Source organism: Prunus mume, linkage group LG6, assembly GCF_029339155.1.
Source record: "Prunus mume cultivar Tortuosa linkage group LG6, ASM2933915v1, whole genome shotgun sequence".
NCBI lineage: Eukaryota > Viridiplantae > Streptophyta > Magnoliopsida > Rosales > Rosaceae > Prunus > Prunus mume.
Window position 1 is genome coordinate 9,658,074 of NC_142703.1, and position 17,934 is coordinate 9,676,007.

At 35.8% G+C, this 17,934-nt stretch overlaps 3 protein-coding genes across 8 annotated transcripts; 1 reads left to right on the forward strand and 2 right to left on the reverse strand.

Annotated features, from left to right (window-relative positions):
* Positions 1-470: 470 nt before the first annotated feature.
* Positions 471-7,044, reverse strand: LOC103334448 (serine/threonine protein phosphatase 2A regulatory subunit B''beta). 4 transcript variants are annotated; one of them, XR_016127950.1, is made up of 15 exons: positions 6,636-6,776; positions 6,260-6,434; positions 5,724-5,966; positions 5,455-5,560; positions 5,215-5,314; positions 4,568-4,673; positions 4,312-4,402; positions 3,728-3,869; positions 3,104-3,251; positions 2,890-2,999; positions 2,086-2,242; positions 1,854-1,979; positions 1,571-1,721; positions 1,392-1,494; positions 911-1,050 (listed from the first exon to the last, which is right to left on the reverse strand). XR_016127950.1 is itself a non-coding variant. In XM_008237419.2 (14 exons), exons 2-13 carry the CDS (start codon positions 6,410-6,412, stop codon positions 1,581-1,583), a joined length of 1,623 nt encoding a protein of 540 aa, XP_008235641.1. In that variant the 5' UTR covers positions 6,413-6,434; positions 6,636-7,044; the 3' UTR covers positions 471-1,050; positions 1,571-1,580. The 4 variants fall into 4 exon arrangements, 3 of the variants coding, with proteins under 3 accessions (XP_008235641.1, XP_008235642.1, XP_016650745.1); XM_008237419.2 differs by lacking the exon at positions 1,392-1,494 and having other exon boundaries at positions 471-1,050; positions 6,636-7,044; XM_008237420.2 differs by lacking the exon at positions 1,392-1,494 and having other exon boundaries at positions 471-1,050; positions 5,757-5,966.
* Positions 7,045-8,182: 1,138 nt separating this feature from the next.
* On the forward strand, positions 8,183-11,159 carry VPS2.3 (vacuolar protein sorting-associated protein 2.3). Its single transcript, XM_008237418.2, has 11 exons — positions 8,183-8,341; positions 8,498-8,542; positions 8,885-8,919; positions 9,008-9,058; positions 9,183-9,287; positions 9,376-9,447; positions 9,678-9,749; positions 9,849-9,929; positions 10,285-10,320; positions 10,421-10,476; positions 10,800-11,159. Exons 1-11 carry the CDS (start codon positions 8,308-8,310, stop codon positions 10,849-10,851), a joined length of 639 nt encoding a protein of 212 aa, XP_008235640.1. The 5' UTR covers positions 8,183-8,307; the 3' UTR covers positions 10,852-11,159.
* A 311-nt stretch (positions 11,160-11,470) lies between these two features.
* CKL6 (casein kinase I-like 6) lies at positions 11,471-17,754 on the reverse strand. Of its 3 annotated transcripts, none has more exons than XM_089053884.1 (15): positions 17,559-17,754; positions 16,649-16,915; positions 16,520-16,560; positions 15,924-15,993; positions 15,688-15,836; positions 15,510-15,605; positions 15,238-15,308; positions 14,428-14,489; positions 14,244-14,307; positions 14,018-14,102; positions 13,374-13,500; positions 13,172-13,245; positions 13,030-13,093; positions 12,621-12,754; positions 11,471-12,047 (listed from the first exon to the last, which is right to left on the reverse strand). In XM_089053884.1, the coding sequence occupies exons 2-15, from the start codon at positions 16,722-16,724 to the stop codon at positions 11,787-11,789; spliced, it is 1,374 nt and encodes a 457-aa protein (XP_088910010.1). In that variant the 5' UTR covers positions 16,725-16,915; positions 17,559-17,754; the 3' UTR covers positions 11,471-11,786. The 3 variants fall into 3 exon arrangements, with proteins under 3 accessions (XP_088910010.1, XP_088910011.1, XP_088910009.1); XM_089053885.1 differs by having other exon boundaries at positions 12,621-12,751; positions 17,559-17,752; XM_089053883.1 differs by lacking the exon at positions 17,559-17,754 and having other exon boundaries at positions 16,649-17,418.
* Positions 17,755-17,934: the final 180 nt, after the last annotated feature.

The following is a 17,934-nucleotide window of genomic DNA, read 5'->3' on the forward strand; positions in this document are numbered from 1 at the left end:
GTAATGTTGTGGAACTTGTTAAAGGTGCTGTTATGCCACATTGCTGAGAGAAATTGTCTTTAAAATAAGTTAGAACTGTCAAATTCCGCAGATTTTAAGCGGGACTAAGTTGAAAGCACTTTTAAAAGCATTTGGCAAAGGAATTTAAATGCACTTTTATGCGAAATCACTGTAAAAGTGTATTTTTGGAGGAGTACTTTTTCAAGAAGTTTTTTGATAAAATTTACAATGGGCTACTAATAAAAGCATTTCTAAAAAAAATTGCTTACGAGCAAGAGTGCGTTATATAAAACCTAGAAAGTCCGTAAATCAAATAATCTCCCCCAATGTTCGACTCGTAAGTCGTGGCCAATCAGAACAAGAATTTTTATTTTTATTTTTTTGAAGAAAAAAACAACTGAACTTATAAGCGGGTTACCAAGGCTTTGTCCAATTGAACAGAGCATGGTAAAGACAACGAAGCCTCAAACTCCTGCACATTTTCCTTTTCTTCATTCTTTCAATTAAAAAAATCCAATAAAATAAGCTATGGACAAGGTATAAAGCTAGAGAAAGCAACGAGAATAAAATGGTTTGGGGGGCTGTTGGACCAAAATAGAACATCTGAGCAAAATTACAAGGCACTTGAAGTTTACAAGGACATACTTGCCAGCCCCCTTGCCTTGACCTACAAAGAGGCACCAGAAGAAAAGCAACCAGATGGTGAGCTGCTTTTGGAAACAATCTCACTCCTTCGATAACAGCATGGACTACTGTTACCTCGTCAATGATTAATTGCACTCTCTCCCGTTGCAAACGAGCTATTCACTGTGGAATTCCAGTTTGTACCTCCTTGAATTTCATGAAAGCGCAAGCTCATTGCCTATCAAACAAAATGAGTGCCAAGGTTGCTTGAATACGGTTGATGAAGGTTACATGACCAAGCTTGAGATTTAATGTTGAACAGGACTACTGCCGCTGATGTGTGCCATGGAGCATTTTGACATAACAAATTATTCTTCATTGAAATGAGCAACTTTGACGAGGCATCTGAAGCTATCTCATGGGCAACTGCATAAACAGAAAAACATCAAAGAACTCAGTTAACTAACACACATGATTTTGCTGCTGTGTACAACCTAAACCTAAGAAATACTAACTTCTACAAGGATCATTCATCATCTCTAAGAAAAGAGATGCATAGATTCTACACATCCTTACTACATGTTTGAATTTAGCAAGTCGCTATGGTACATTCACATTAGGCTCTAAGATCTAAGAGACAAGCAAGTGCTGATTAAAAAATAACATATAGCTAACAATTTTTCTTTCTCAATTTTCCTCTCTTCATCTCTACAATTGAAATGAATAATTCAAGCATCTGAATTCACTACAGAATTAGAACAATTTACCAAATTAAGGGGTTGTTTAAGCCTCCCAATGAAATTGCAAGCAATGAGGTCCATCTATTGGATCCTCTGCTCGAGAATTAGGGTAATGACTCCAATTGAGATGCTGGAGAAACTTGTTTAGGCTCAGGAACAAAATATTTTCTGTTATATCACCACAAAATCTCAATGTAAAAGCTCACCTTCTTGAACTTAAAAAGGAGCCTCGAGTGATTCATCCCATACTTCTACACTTCCATTAGAGGCATTCTCACCATCTTCTTCCATTGACAGCCTTATATATTCTCTGTGTGCAAAGCGGTCCCACTCTGTCAAAGTTGGATCCTCGCGTTCCTGTTCAATCCAAAATGCCAGTGCACCATTATTGTTCCAGAAAATTAAAACAGTATTTTATTTTATTTTAACTTTCTAATGTGTAGTCATTAGTCACTCAATGGTTTAAAACACCAATTATTGCAAAAATACCTGGCGAATAAGAAATGGATCACGACTTTCAAAAGCTATAAACTTATTAAGGTTGAAAAGGATATTGAAGACATTTCCTGAAAGTTTGCACCCTTTCAAGTCAGCTAGTGTGAGATAATCTTCCCTCTGCAAGTAAGATTTCAAAAAGTAGTCCTGTCTAGTGAGTAACTGAAAGCAAGATCTGGCATTCAGTAACATAATAACAATATCAATGATGATGATGATATTTGACCTCTGGTGCAATCATGTCAACTATTTGGCACAAAATATCCTCAAATAGAACAGGTTCTTGGGCCATGCATTCCATACGATGCAGCTGCTCCTCATAAAAGAACTGCAACTCATTGGGTGTAAGGACTCCATTTCCATCCAAATCTATACATTTGAACCTACAAAATAAGATTGGACTGAATAAAAGTGGAAAAAAGCAGACATAGTAAAAGACCAATTACTGGGAGCATAGCATCAGAAAACCAGGTTTGTGAATCAAGGCTTGTCATCACAGCAATGTTTATGGTACATGTATGACTTATCTCTGAGACTTTACGCATGCTAAAATCTCATATTTAAAGAATACTAGCACCCCAACACGCACTTCAGGCATATAAGATTGTTCCTTACATACTGAGTTTTAATTATAAGATTTTTTTTAACGGAAGGTGAGAAAGTTATTTATAATATTTGAATTCAAATGCCTCTGATAATTTCCACGGAAAGTGGGAATTAAATTTAAAACTCATGAGAAGTTCACAGGAAAAGGGAAGTTAGTTTTCCATTTTACAATTTTAATCTGTAAAATACTGATAATTTATTTTAAACATATTGCAAAAGATTACATTTCAGGGATTTAGAATATTACACCAACTTCCAAGATTTGGATTAACGTATTAAAACATGGATTCACTCTTTTCTTTGTTAGATACCTACTATTTTCACTTAAAACCAGGAACCTTGACTCTGCTTCTAAAATATCAAGACTTCCACGCCATATGAAATTACCAAATGGAAAAAGAACAAAGAAGCAAGAAACATATACCAATACTCAAGGCTAGGCTCACACGACTTATCCTCCTCTGACAGCATGAAGTAAACAAAATCTTCATAACCCATCTTCCCTTCAACCTTGCTAGTAAACTTTCTCGGAATCTGGAATGGAATTGAGCAAATACACAATCAACATGGAAACCTCATTTAGGTAAATAATTTGTTCCAGAAGTTTGTGGGGGAAGCCATAGTATATATACACCAACCTGCGAAAATACTCTATCAACAATCCTGTAGGTAAGGGCATGGTTACCATATCTAATGAGGTTCTCTTTGTCAATCAAGAAATCATGGTCCGTGTCCAGCTCCCAAAATTTGCAGTATATAACATAAAAATGTTCATAAGAGAAGTACCTGAAATTTGACAGAAAAAATAAAAACATGGTTTAGTATTTTTGTTATCACAATTTAGTACCTGAAATCTAATATATAAAAATTTGTTGTACTTAAGTTCCTCCAAAATATCTTTCAGCCACAATTAACTTCTTCCAGGTAAAAAAGGGTCAAACTATTAAGAGACATTCTCCAATAAGTATTTGAGTTAAGAATTGGTTACATACTTCTAATCTCAACCTTTGGATTGCATCTAAGAGACTACCAACACATTTAATGAATGCAATCCAACGGCCAAGATTAAAAGTATGTAACCAATCCTTAACATAAAATACTTATTGGAGAATCTCCCAACTATTAAAACACTACAAATCCAAAATAAAAACTTTCAAAAATACTCATTACACCACCACCCCCAGGGTGGCAAAAGCACACAGCTCACAGGTCATATATATCAACTGTAATTTGTACTTGAAATTTCATGTTGATAAACAAACCTCAGAACTTTGTTAATGTCCTCTTCCTCATCTGCATGTTGCATGGCAGCAATTAGATTTCCTCGTTTCAGCTCCCTGAGGGTAAGGCGACCGTTTCCTGATCTATTTATGTAGTAAAATATTCTGTATATTACAGTTTCAGCTGGGGTATTGAAAATGAAGCTTATGTAAGAAAATATTAGTATGGGAAAACAAAAAGTAATCTTAAATAGAAAAACCTAATGTAACAATACATGCTTTTTATGGCAGTTTAAAGTACCTCCAATCAATCCTATATTACATCTATAATTTGCAATATTTGTTTGAAGCAATAAAAACTACTGATGTCAACCAGATTGTTTGCAACAGATTCTGATAAAACTCTTTTATTTATTTTCAAATTTTGATCTTAACAAATAATTATACCTGAAAAGGACAAGAGATCTTAACCGGATATAACTAAGCATTCAAAAACAGTCTCTATTCTATAATCAACAGAACCATGCAACCAGTTCTGATAAGTGAATTATAAACCTTACTCAGGCATGGAATACATAAAAACAATCAATCATTATTGCACTTACGAAGAAGTACGAAATACATACCATATCTTTCTTGAAATTCAGGAGTTCCATGTAAAAATTCTAACCCTGGATGGGTTGCCACAAGCTCTAGAAGAATGGGTTTGAAGTCTACCTGCAGTGACAATACAAACAAATAATTGTAAAAGATACAAATTACACTGCAAAACCAAAAGGTCCGAAATCAAAGGAACGTAACTGACATAAATGGTCATTTAACAGCGCAGAAAACCAAAGTTCCATGTTCCTATACCAAATAGATAATAGTTTTAAATCATACCTGAGTAAGGTAATTGCTATCAGACTGCTTTAGAATTTTAAATATTTGAGTTGCTGTATCCATTGTCAGCATATTGCCATCGACCCAATATCTGACGAATGCATCCCTACAAACAAATTATGCAAATCAGCAAATAATTATATATATATATACATATATATATATATATATATATATATAACAAGAAGAAGAAAAGTAAAACATAGAAACAATATAGGGGACTTGTATAGTCGTGGTTCTATAAGTAAGAGAAGCCTGTCTATTAACGAATAAAAAAATTACAACAAAAGGTAGAAGGATTGCAAATAATATTTAAACTGGGAATATGTAGGATCAAGCTGGGATCAAATAAAAATTACAATTGTTTATAATCAAATATAAACAATAGGAAGTGAGCTACAAATATCAGGACTTCATGTTTCTATATTCTTGTCTCCTAGGAGGCTCTATACTTACACCCTTTTCTTTATTCATATCTTCAGGGAGAGAGACAGAGACACAGAGAGCAAGCTGCAGGACATAATCGCCCAACAACAAACACATGAGGAGAAGCATTCCATAGATCTTTTCTTCCAGAGTACAAAATGAGGTCCCATCAACACTAGGTCTAATTGTTTCTAGTAAGCTTAATTACATTTTCTGCATACCTGGTCACTATCCCGCTGCAGCTAGTATCTATCTTTTTAAAGATAGCAGAGGAGAAAAATGTTGGTAGCTTGCATAACTCCTTCGTAACCAACTTAAACTCTGCATAACCATGAAAATAACATCAACTCCTTGCTTTCAATGGTTTCAGTTTCACGAATCTCTAAGAAGTGGATTCACTAGGGGGCAGAGAAAATCATTAATTCTAAAAGGTGAATTTATATATCAGATACACATCTCACCGTGAAGTTGCAATCCATCCATATGACCACCAAAAAGGTCATTAATTCTAGAAAGACAATGCTCCTGAAGTTCCTTTGGTGGTGGACGGCCATTTTGAAAATAGAACTGCAAGCATATTAAATCATAAAACATTATGAGCATTAATTCTTCAATCTTGACATCATAAAAAGACCCCAGCATTCAAGTTCACAACTAAATTTCAACCTCACAATATTTACAAAAATATAATAATAATAATAATAATAGAGAAATTAGAACTGAGTTCAACCTGAGGAATGGCTTCTCGAACTGGTTCACTAACCACTTTTAGCGGAGATCGCAGAGAAGAAGGACTAGTTTTCAGCTTTGAAAAGCGAGGAGAACCAGAGGAACTTCTCGGTGAAAGTGGGGGTGTACTTCCAGCCTGAAACATGGAAGGTAATGAATTGCTCCCGGCAGCATTTGCACTTGAAGAGTTCCCAAGGGCATTGATGGGAATGCCTGCAGTTGCATCGTCAATTAGAGATTTCACCTGTCAAATCAAACCGCAAAACACCATCAGATAACATCAACTATTATTACGTCTACCATAATCATACATAAAAAAATAGAGAAAAATACAAACCCTGTATTTTAGTGGCAAAAACTATTATTTGTAAAAAGGAAAGTAATGACATCCCTGAGGCAATTACCAACAGCGAAGTACTAAGCTAACAATGGAAACCCTGTACTTATCCAAACAAGAACAACAAGCTATAGCTTTGAGGACAGAAATGCACATTGATAACAAAAATTGTACATAAAAACAAAAGGTAAGCAATTTACCAATCGACCGGTTTGAGGAAGCGAAAGCCACTGTGCGTACAAATCCTCGGCAATTTGGGGACTAGCTTTGAGCGCAAACGGAGACAATTCCGGGAGCTGTAAAAGCTCAGGATCGAAAGAACCAACATCCCCTACAACCGCGTCTATATCCATTGAGAATTCAACTCTTCAATTCCTAAAATCATCACAATCGGTGACTCTTCAACACTTATCACAATCCTAACCCAGTCGCTTTCTCTGGGGCTCAATTCTCAACACAAAAATTCAAAAACCCTAGGTCGAAAACGAAAAGTCTGAAACAAGAACGGAGCTTTGCTTTGAATTAAAACGAAAAACCCTAGGTTCCCCTACAGAATAAGATTCTAAAACCAGTTACCAGTTCTTTTCTCCGATGCTCCGTGCGAGCGAGCACTTTCTTCAATTCTGATGCTCGCCACGAATGGTCTGCTGCCGCAAGACTCAGAACCCGCCAAGAAACCTTGTGGTTTCAAGCGGACATTTGCGTCCCGGAAATCGGAGAACCGCGCCCTGAGAGTTCGTGTCTGAAGTGAAGACTTGGGAAGACTGAGAGGGTCCTTTTTGGGCAGAGAGAGAGAGAGGAGAGAGAAAGAGAGATTGTAAGAAGAAGTGAAGAATAAAAATTTGAAGGCTAAAATAGAGGGGCGGCGACCGTGAGGATGAGCGCCACGTGGGCCTTTATATAACGGAAACTGCCGCCCGGACCCGGAGACTTGCTCGTCAAGGTCTGACTATTAATCTGTTGTGTGAATTGAATGAGTGGGCATGGTGAGCCCAAACCTCTCTTCCATCAACTCAAAGAAAGACAAATTTATTTGTTTATGGATTCAATTTTTTGAGTGGTTAAACACATAAATTACATTTTATTAGCGTATTCTAATGAAAATGCTAATACAGTAGAAAACATGGCAGAGAAAAAACGAGCATAAAGAAAACGAGAAGGAGGGTATAGGAGGATTGTGACACGACAAACATGAGCATAGTCACGATTTGAGGTTTGCAGGGAGCCATAAGCTGAATTTTGATCATTTTTCCTTAGTATCTTTCATAAGATACACATAATACTACATGGAGGAAAACAAAAATGGAGGGTCTATGCCTCTTTTAAAAATACGACGTCATATCTTAAAGAATAATATAACTAGATTCTCGTATCCATATGAAAGAATCATATTTTCCATGAAGGCAAATCGTTGCATGTTAGACACGTGGACAACAAATACAAATTGTATCTAAGCATAACATGTAGTTCTATGAACATCGTGAAATTCGTGATTGAAGAAGTTAATAGTGGAGTTATGATCTTTCCAACTATACTTGAGATTTTCTATACTACGCATTGGATAGATATAGATAATCATAATTTGTATTCATTGTATCATGATTGCAATAGCGGTTTAGTAAGTAATTGATATCTCTTGTGCATATATAGAATGATAGGTACAATAGGAAAAACCTAATTACAACGGTTCCTATCCTCCAATAGAATTGGATTCGTGAAAATTTTAGTATGACATTATTTTTTTCAAATATACAAAAAAGGTTAGCTACTAACGAAAAGAGAGAGGAAAGAGAGACGTCTTCTTGAAACCCTTTGCAACAAATTTCTTTCAAATATATGATCAAATCTTTGTTACGAGTCCACTAGCTAAAATGATTAGTAAAGTTAAAGTCTATTTTCCAATCATTATCATTTGTCATAATAAGTGCCCATTTGAATCATTGACGGTTTTGTAAAATTCAAAAAGATCCCAATATTTTTGGAAGAAAAACAATCCCAATATTAAAAAAAAGAAAAGTCCCCAATCCAAATCCAGGGATATGATTGAAATTTCACAAATCATGAAGGGTCTGCTTGGATATTTACCGCCAAGTCCCTACCTATATAAATAAATAGGAAAGGACGGCGAAAATCTCCACCTTGGTTTGGTCCTCTCTGTCTCTCTCCCTCAAAGCTTCACAGCTTGAAGAAGATATCTCCGCGAGTCTCCGTGTGCTTTGCTTTCGTTGCGACCAATCTAACTGGTACCATGAACATCTTCAGTAAGAAACCCACCGCCAAAGGTTCGAGCTTTCTTAATCTTCCGCTCATTTTTTTTTCTTTTCCCTGTGTACGATTAAACTTAAATTCAAGCGTTCTTATTTGCATACTAGATCTGAATTATGGGTATAATTTATATTTTCGTAATTTTTTTATATGGGTTTGCATTTTTATCGCAGAGGCTCTTCGGGAGAGCAAGAGAGAAATGGCTAATGCTACTAGAGGTAATATAAATTATATGTTTTTTGGTTTTCATTTCTCAATGTTTGTGATTATAATGATCATTTTCATCATTCATTTTGTGGTAACTGATTTATGACCCTCTTGGACTAATTGAGGCATTGGGCAGTAGTTTTGATATTGCACTGCTTTAATAGACATTATAGGCTGGATTAGATTTGTGATTAGATGGGTTACTGTTCAAGCTTAAATTATATCTTATTTTGTCCAGCTGACCTGTAATTTTACACCTGTTGTGTATATCTCATTATGCTATGAATGGGGCATTTCCTTGATTTTAATTTTGCTCATTTGATATATTTATTTTCTTCCCCATTTTGCTTCAGGAATAGAGAAGGAAATTGGAGCATTGCAATTAGAAGTATGTCAAGAGATTCCTGTTGGTGATCCCTTTTTGTTCTTGCATTTTTATCTACAGTTTCATTTAATATATTTTACTATCATGTCAGGAAAAAAAGCTTGTTGCTGAGATAAAGAGAACAGCAAAAACAGGAAATGAGGTATTTTCTGTGTTGTATTTGACTGTTTTCATCAGTCCAGGAATACTTGAGTGACTCTGGCAATTGAATCTTATCAGAAGTAGTCAATTTATATTCTCTCAGGCCTTTGTTTTGCATTCTGCAGGCTGCAACTAAAATACTAGCCAGGCAACTAGTCAGGCTTAGGCAACAGATAGCTAACTTACAAGGAAGTCGAGCTCAAATGAGAGGAATAGCAACTCATACGCAGGTGGACTGTGAAATCGTCATATTCTGATTCAACTTTATATGTTGCATTTGTGAGTTGTGCTCTTAGTAAATTCTATTCCATCATGCAGGCAATGCATGCTCAGTCATCAGTTGCTGTTGGCATGAAAGGTGCTAGTAAGGCGATGGCAGCTATGAATAAGGTTTGATTGTAACAATGAAACAAATATTTTATGTAGTTTTCATATTGTAAATTAGACATTAAGATTGCATCTGATGATGAGATTTAGTTTAAGAGAACCCCTGCCTAGTGTTGTGTTTAGTTTGAAATGTAAATAAAATCCTAGAGAATTGTTCTTTATTATATTGCTTCCTGTTTTTATCGCTAGTAATTCAAGCTCTTTTTAGTAACTGAATTTGTGCGACATTGCAGCAAATGGCTCCTGCAAAGCAGGCACAGGTGATACGCGAATTTCAGAAGCAATCTGCACAGATGGATATGACTGTAAGATTGGTTCTATCTTTGAATTATTGGCATAGAATTATGTTCATCTCGGCTTTTGGTTGCATAAGTGGATCATAATTTAGAGCTTTGAACATGCAGACTGAAATGATGTCCGACGCAATAGATGATGCCTTGGATGATGATGAGGCAGAAGAGGAAACTGACGAGCTGACAAACCAGGTAAGTCCTAATTGCATTGTATACTAATTTTTCATTTAGATGAATATATTCATAGACGATACCCAAGAACAGGAAAAGAAAGCATGCTATTCCTCCGAGATTAGATTAATTCCTATTGTTACCAGGATGTTCTGTATACCTTTCTGAACAAATTGTTAGTTGAAGTTTGATTGCCATCTTGTGATTATTTGGTTTATCTGGTAATGAGACAAGATTGAGAAGGGGTTGTGTTAAATGATGTGGAAAGTGTTCATATGAGACTGAGAAGCAGTCTCATTCTTTATAGATGTCATTAACTATTGGTCTTGGTACCAGGAATTGACAGATTTTTTTTTGGTTAAATTTTTTTGAACAGGTGCTGGATGAAATTGGCGTTGATGTCGCCTCACAGGTTGGAATCACTGATTATGCCTTTTTGATTTTTTGTTATCATGTACTGTACTATTCCCAGTCGTTTAAACTGATGTGCTTTGTACATGATCTATTGACAGCTGTCAGCAGCTCCCAAAGGAAGAATTGCAGCGAAGAACACTGAGGGTGTTGGCAGGTACAACCTCCAATCCCTTTGTTATTGTAATAAGTTAACCGCCTGAAGATTTTTACAGTACAACTTAAAAGTTAGTCTTTCTACAAAGTAATTGATGGTTTGGCATACTTTGCGTTTAAGTATCTCATGACCACATATACGCTGGCAGAACAAGAAATTTCTTGTGGAAAGAGCACCTCAAACAAATTAATGTGCCATTTGTAATATGCATTTATCATTGCAGTGGATCTTTTAAACTTCTAATGCTTTTCTTTTTTCCCCGCTTCTTTTCTGTTTTTAATTTGGTTATGTGCTATAACTAACAAACTTTCAACTTCTTACAGTTCTGGCACTGATGAACTTGAGAAAAGATTGGCAGCTCTTCGAAATCCATGAGTCAGAGATCAGAAAGCTTTTTTTTTTTCTCCCCAGAGTTTGATATTAAATTCTTGCTAGGTTGCACATTGTAAATATTTTGTTGCTTATCGCAATTATCCATTTCAGCGCCACTACATACAATGAAGCTAATACACTTGGGATGTTTACTGATGTCGATAGATTTGAATTGCTCCTCCTTGTATCGTAAAATGAAGAGCTAATACACTTGGGATATTTGCTATCAAAGTTTCTTTGAGTGGACTACTAGACTAGTCAGTTCTTGTATTGTATCTAGCGAATGTAACTTAATTTTTTTCCTTTTCAAAGCACTTTTTTTCCGGTTAAGTTTCAAAGCATCTTATTTCTTAACCAATTGGAAAAGGCGTTCATTTGAAAATCACAGTTGTCTAGAATTTAGCTTAGCTAATTACTTAACAATTAGAATCGCTAAATTGTCCCTGCAATGAGCTCGCATCCGTGCATTTTATTTTAATTTGCCGTTTACCAACACAAAGTTGAAAAGTTTGTGGATGGATTTTAGAAGACTGCAAGGGTTTGAAAATTTCCAACGGGCCATGCTCAAGCTAGCGCTAGTGAGGAAGTTCTTGAAAAGATGACCATTACAAACAACACAAACTGGTCTCAATTCAAAGTGGCGTATAATAAAGAAATAGTAATTATTACAGCTAAGAAAAATGTATGTTTCTAATACAGTTACAATGGCCGGAAAGGAAACTCTTGGGAGAGAAAAAAGTGGGAGGAAGAAAAGCCTGGAAATGCTGTCATTAGACATGCAATAAGATCAGAAAACGCAGTGCTTAGGTGATATCCCATGTACAAAGCAAGCGAGTTTTTGTCTTGGTTTTTTGTTTTTCTTTTTTCAGTACTCATCAAATAGTACGAGGATTTATCCATTAGATGACTGGCAAATATCTATAGTGAAATACTCTCCATTACTTCCTGATTGAAAGGAGCTCAAAGCTCCGGAGAGGATCATCACGTGTGCCTCTTGCTGCTGCAGAGCGCTTGGGTTCATACCCCAAATTACCTCTCTGTGTGGTAGAAGGGCGGCTACTGCTTGAGACTAATCGGCTTGTGCGGCCATCACTGTGACTTTGATCACCAGCTGAGGAACTTGGCTTACTGTTTATAATAGCTTTTCTTGAAGTGCTGCCATATCGAGAGGAACTGCGTCCCCTTTCAGAATCATGGTGCTGAAAATACAGCAATAGCATTCCATAAGGATTTTTTCTATAAACAATTGAGAAACAATTGCACCACTTCAACTTGAATACGAGGATAAGTAAGGAGATGGCTTCAAAAAACAAAGTACTAACGTTAAAAGTTTGCAACTCTTCCATTCTTTGACTTTACCCTTAATTTCCAATGCTAGTCTTGTTTTCCCTAAGGAAATTGAGTTGAGACCCCTACTGCAATTGCTTAGACTTAATAACTTGGCCAGGATTCAATTTTGCTTTCATTGAAATTTTATAACAAAGAAAGGAGGTAACTATAAGACCATAGAAAATTGGTCAAAAGAAGTGCACTGATTATAATTATCAAAACAAAGAATAGCAACTTTTAAGTTTAGACTTGAAATTAGTAAAATTTCCAATTGGGTGCTTGAAATTCTTTTACTTGGTGACTTCTCTACACCCAATTTCAGAGAGAGAACAAATCCACAAGATTAACTTCATGTAGAACAAGCACTCACAAACTGTCCGGGCCCAAAGAAACAAGAAAATAATTAACAATACAAAATATTTTGTCAGATATCAAAACTTTACCACATCTTTGGATGAAGGTGCATCCTCAAAAGACCTGTGTTTCAAATGATCCTGACGTGGACTAGACCCTGAAGTATTTCTCCTCGAAAATGCTTCAACTGCACCTGAGAATCTTTCTCGAATCTCTTTCCCTACTGGATAAACCAATTGCATAAGGGTTTAATAATTGTGGGAAACCAAAAGGGAAAATGCTGAGAGTAAAATTGTAGTTTAAAGTTAAATAATGAGCTGAAGAAAGGAAGACATACTAAAAAAATTTAAAGAGGACCAAGTTCTCAGATACTAAATAAATCTTCAAAAATAAGGGAGTAACTGGCTCCTAGCCCAAAACTTATTTATGAAATCAGCAAGGGTCAATAATCCTTATCGGCATTTAATTCAAATATATTTTTTCAAGAGAGAGAAACACCTGAGACTCTTTCTGTTCTTTCCATAGATGGCCCGGCGCTTAAACCTGCTTTTCCATTGGCATGCTAAAAACACAGAAATGAACTAAATAAGTAATGTTCTTATGAGGTCAAAATTTGAACATAAAATTTCTAAACACTAACCCATCCTCTAGAGCTGCCACCAATCTGAGGGTACTTCAATACAGTCCAGTCAAATACATAGTCAAATTGATAACCTGCAAGTAATCATAATATTAGCATCCCAACCCCAAAGGGGGGAAAAAAGGTAAAACACTCAGCAAGCTTGACTTCTAACAAAAGAATTAGGAATCTATAAGAAGATAACCAAATTTGTGGCCGTTACCTTCTCGAATAAATAAGTCTCGGAAAAGCCTCTTCAAATAAGAATAATCTGGCTTGTCTTCAAACCGCAATGATCGGCAATAATGAAAGTAGGATACAAACTCAGATGGATGTGATCTGCACAGCACCTGTTAAACATATCTGTGGCTATATTACCCATGTTGCAACTAACAAGAATTCCCAGCACAGAATGAAGATCATTAATAGCAGCATGGTGAGTATGTGTGTGCGTGCGTGCATGAATACATATGAACAAACATGACGACATGAGCTATCAGGCTAGGCTTGGTTCAAACAACCTCTATAACGTGTTCATGTCCAAACGCAAATATTCAGCCAGCCAAGCAGCCGATCAAAATCAGCGAAAGTGGGTCATACTGGCTGAGACTTATTTTTGTTCATCTTACAAGCAATGGCAAAAGGGGAGGGACTGGGTTTGCCATCCCTAGCAATCTACATCTGCCCAATTCAAATCTCAGTCCAGTCCCGCCCCAATACCAACAGACACACACACACACGTATATATAGAGTTATCTTCTACAATGATGAACACCACAGTAAAAACATAATACAACACACATCAGGTTCATTTATGCGGTACATATGCAGTTGCTAGTAGTAAGAATGCATGCAGGAAGTTGTTACCTCTATAGGAGTTGACATTTTTTTTTCACTGATTTTATCGTACTTTTGCTTTTTTGTGCCAGCTTTTAAACCCTGCCAGGGAAGGCTGATTGGAGGATAAGAAAAAAGAAAATATGAAAAAGGAAAGGTGTCAAAAATAGAATAAAATACAATGTTGCATACCCAACATCAGGTAGCAAATGCCCAAAAAATATGAAGAACACAACTACAAGGACTTTATTTTAACCTTCCTCTTAGGAAATACATTAGAACATAACCAAGAGATTCCAGATCATCTCTTCTGCTTTGCTCTGTACGTGCAATAAAACACAATGAGAATTAGAAATGGAGCATAGTAAGTTGGATCCGTTATTATACATTTACTATTAAAAGTTAGATACCAACAGATAACAACATATAATATCTCTCACCAATTCCAAGGTGAGTGTTAACACTTGCATAGCGAGCAGTGCCTGTGAGGTTCTTGTTCTCCCTAACAAATGGAAAAAAAAGGTAATGAACTTTCACAACAACCAAATAAAAACCAAGGCTGGCACAAAGGAATCAAACTTACAAGACTTGAAAGAAAAAAAGAAAAAAAAAAGTGAAATCCAAGAAATTGGAGTGGGGGCGAAGAGATACTTAGATAATACATAATGCATGACACTAATATATACAAATTATGTATATGTATAAATGAAGAGAGAGAGAGAGAGAGAGAGCACCACCAAGCAGGAAGTAGATCAATAATGTGCTTATAGATATGATGGTCAACAATGATTTTCTATTAACTATAGGTAAATAGAAAAACAATACAAGGTAGAATATGTATTAGAACTGTAAAAAGCTTCTTTACTTTTTTTATAATGAAAAATATATACTTTTGTTTAAAGAAATAGTTCATGCTCATAAAATTTATAAACTTTCTACAACTAGGTCAAAAGGTTAAAGTTTCCAGTGCTTTCTTCTTCAAACAAGACAAATGATAAGCCGATGCTTTCTTCTTAAAATAAGACAAAACATAAGCCAATGGTTTCTTCTTCAAACAAGACAAATCATAAGCAATTCCTAGAATCCAAATCCCTCCCCCTCCCCCCTTCTTTTCCCCAGTTGAGGCAATACCTAGGCAATAAAAAGTATATCCGTAAGTAGATTCTTGAACCACAAGACAAGTACAACTGTACAAAACCCAAAAGCAAATTTATCATAAGTTGTAACTCTACAAAATAATTATAATTCACCTGTATGGTATGTGCCTATGAGTCTGAAGATCCCTATACTTCTTTGCTAGACCAAAATCAATAGCATACACCTGTGACAAGTAATGGCAGATAAATTACATTTCCAAAGAAAAAAGTGAGAATGGAGTGTTTCTCAATGAAAGATTTGAAATCCCACTTCTAATACCATAGTATATCCCCAATAGCATGTTTTTCAACAATAAATGTTAAAACACATGCATGAGTTGCTATAATTTGCTTGCACTAACCACAATTACACAAGAAAAAGATACCTGATTGGCTTTACGCCCTAGGCCCATTAAAAAGTTGTCAGGCTTTATATCACGGTGAAGAAAACCTCTTGAGTGCATGTATTCAACTCTGTTAATCTGAAAAGATGAAATTGAAGGAAAAAATTTATTATCCTGGCCATTTTAGACCATATTTGGGGAAGGAAGTACTAGTACTTACTAATTGATCTGCAAGCATCAACACTGTTTTCAATGTGAACTTCCTATTACAGTAGTTGAACAAATCTTCCAAACTTGGTCCAAGAAGATCAATAACCATGATGTTGTAGTCACCCTCAACTCCAAACCACTTGAGGTGGGGTATGCCCGCTTCATCACAAAATGACAACAGTTGATCATTTACTATATGTAAATATATCTGTAGGGAGAGAGAGAGAGAGAGAGAGAGACACTTACTTCCTCCTTGAAGAAGCATATACAATTTTGACTCATAGTGAAGCTGGGGATGCTTGGTCTTCCCAGGTTCCTGAAATTTGGAAAATAAACTATCCCATCAAATGCAAGATGATTGTAGACTAACGAGTTGAATGCAGACATATTCCAATGAGGGAATATAACAAGGTTGTAATAGAATGGAAGTTTATGGGCTCGAAATGCATCCATAACCATAATAAAGAGAGATTTAAAAAAAGATATGGCTTCGTGTCTCTTTTCATTGATAATAAATGAAACGGAAGATGTATAACATGAAGCTTCAGTTGTAACTCGAATAGAGTTTGTCGACTAGAAAATCTAATGTACCATTCTTACTCTTATTCACAAAGATTCAAAAGAGAGAGTATTTGATTTATTCTTTGATCTACTCTAGTGACACCAGTGTGTTCTGAACCTCTTGAATGGAAAAATGACTTGATGAAACATGAAATTAACTTCAATATCCCGTCAGGTATCACATTGAATAATATGTTAGAAAACTAAAGAACGCTTAGAAAATATTTACCCACAAACTAAACATCAGAACAGAATCTACTATTTAAACGTTAATCACATACCAGCTTAACAGCCACCTCCTCTCCAGTTTGCACATTTACACCTGACACCACGACATGAATTTCATTAGAAAAATACCTAAATAAATAAAAAACCAGAATGATTTTACAGAAGAACACTGATTACCATACCTAAATAGAGTTCTCCAAAAGAGCCACTCCCAATCTTCCTCCCCAACTTAAACTTCCCAGCAATCACATGCTCCATGATGCAACAATCTTCAATACAGCTCAACCCAAAAGCTCAAAATGGCTATTTTACAAGGATTTGTGCTAATTTCAGCCTTTATTGTGTGCATAACCCCAAACCCACCAAACAATAAACCCCCAAATCTCGAAAAATTCCCAATTGACACCTCTCCGCAGATCAAAACCTTCACTTTTCCCCAATAACTCGGCCTAAGAACCACACGATCGCAATATATGCATTAAATTAGCATCAAACAGGATAAATACCGAATCCCAGAAAATCCAATTGGAAAAATCCGACTTTTTCTACAATAATTACAAAATCGTCAAAATTGAGGGTAACTTTTTCCGAAAATCAAGAACCCCCTTTCTCCAACTACATATCCAAAACGCCCCAAATCCGAAATCCTTGATTGCAGACAGCGAATTGAAACCTCAATTACAAGAACATTGACCTACATTGACCCTGAAGCCCTCGAATCATTCTCCAAACCCTTTAAAAAAAAAAAAAGTAAAAGTACCAAATCAAATGAGGATCAAGGATACGTTTTTGTATTGGGATCGGACACAGAAAGAGACAAATCGATTTTAAAATATAGACAGAAAATAGGGAAATTGGCGGAGGAAAAGAAACTGCAGAGAGAGACAAAGAGATAGAGAGAGAGAGAGATAATAATAAAGGTGGGCAGAAGAAGGGAAATGAGGTTGGGGAGATGATTAGAGTTTTTATTATTTTTTATTTTTTTATATATATAATTATTGTTTTTGGAAATATTTTTTTGTAATTATAAAAAGAAATTAGAAATTATAAGATAAGAACAATAATAATAAAATATGAGGGGTAAAGCGCTACCTTCTCAGATTCTGAGCTGCAGCCTAACACGTTTGGGCTGTCTGTGAGTCTGTCAGGTCCGTCAGGTCAAGGCAAACTTGGAAAAAAAGGCTTTGGTTTCAATTTAAAAAAAAAACGTGTTCAACCCAAAAAAAGAAAAGAAAAATACAGAAAAAAACGTGCCTGGCCTTCTCTTCTTCTTCTCTATCTGTGTTGGCTGGCTCTTTCAGATTTAGTTATTTAATAGATATGTGAGGATCTTCCTGGTCCTAATTATGGGATATTCTCAGTCTCTCTCTGTCTGTCTTTTTCTGATCTGGAAGTAGTGGGCCAGTCTGGTCTGGTTTGGTCTGGTTACTATTTTCTTGTTAGAAAATCGAACTTTGTCTCAGGCTCT

Bases quoted from the DNA above. Each gene is read 5' to 3' on its own strand.
- LOC103334448 (XM_008237419.2), bottom strand. From the start codon at position 6,412: ATGGATATAGACGCGGTTGTAGGGGATGTTGGTTCTTTCGATCCTGAG. The intron at 5,967-6,259 runs GTAAATTGCTTA...TTGATTTGACAG, and splicing joins TTCCTCAAACCGGTCGATTG to GTGAAATCTCTAATTGACGA. The intron at 2,243-2,889 runs GTATATGTTTCT...CTTATTTTGTAG, and splicing joins GAGCCTAGCCTTGAGTATTG to GTTCAAATGTATAGATTTGG.
- VPS2.3 (XM_008237418.2), top strand. From the start codon at position 8,308: ATGAACATCTTCAGTAAGAAACCCACCGCCAAAG. The intron at 9,448-9,677 runs GTTTGATTGTAA...GCGACATTGCAG, and splicing joins CGATGGCAGCTATGAATAAG to CAAATGGCTCCTGCAAAGCA. The intron at 10,477-10,799 runs GTACAACCTCCA...AACTTCTTACAG, and splicing joins AACACTGAGGGTGTTGGCAG to TTCTGGCACTGATGAACTTG.
- CKL6 (XM_089053884.1), bottom strand. From the start codon at position 16,724: ATGGAGCATGTGATTGCTGGGAAGTTTAAGTTGGGGAGGAAGATTGGG. The intron at 15,837-15,923 runs GTAAGTGTCTCT...TTTGTGATGAAG, and splicing joins TATGCTTCTTCAAGGAGGAA to CGGGCATACCCCACCTCAAG. The intron at 13,501-14,017 runs GTAACAACTTCC...TATGTTTAACAG, and splicing joins AAATGTCAACTCCTATAGAG to GTGCTGTGCAGATCACATCC.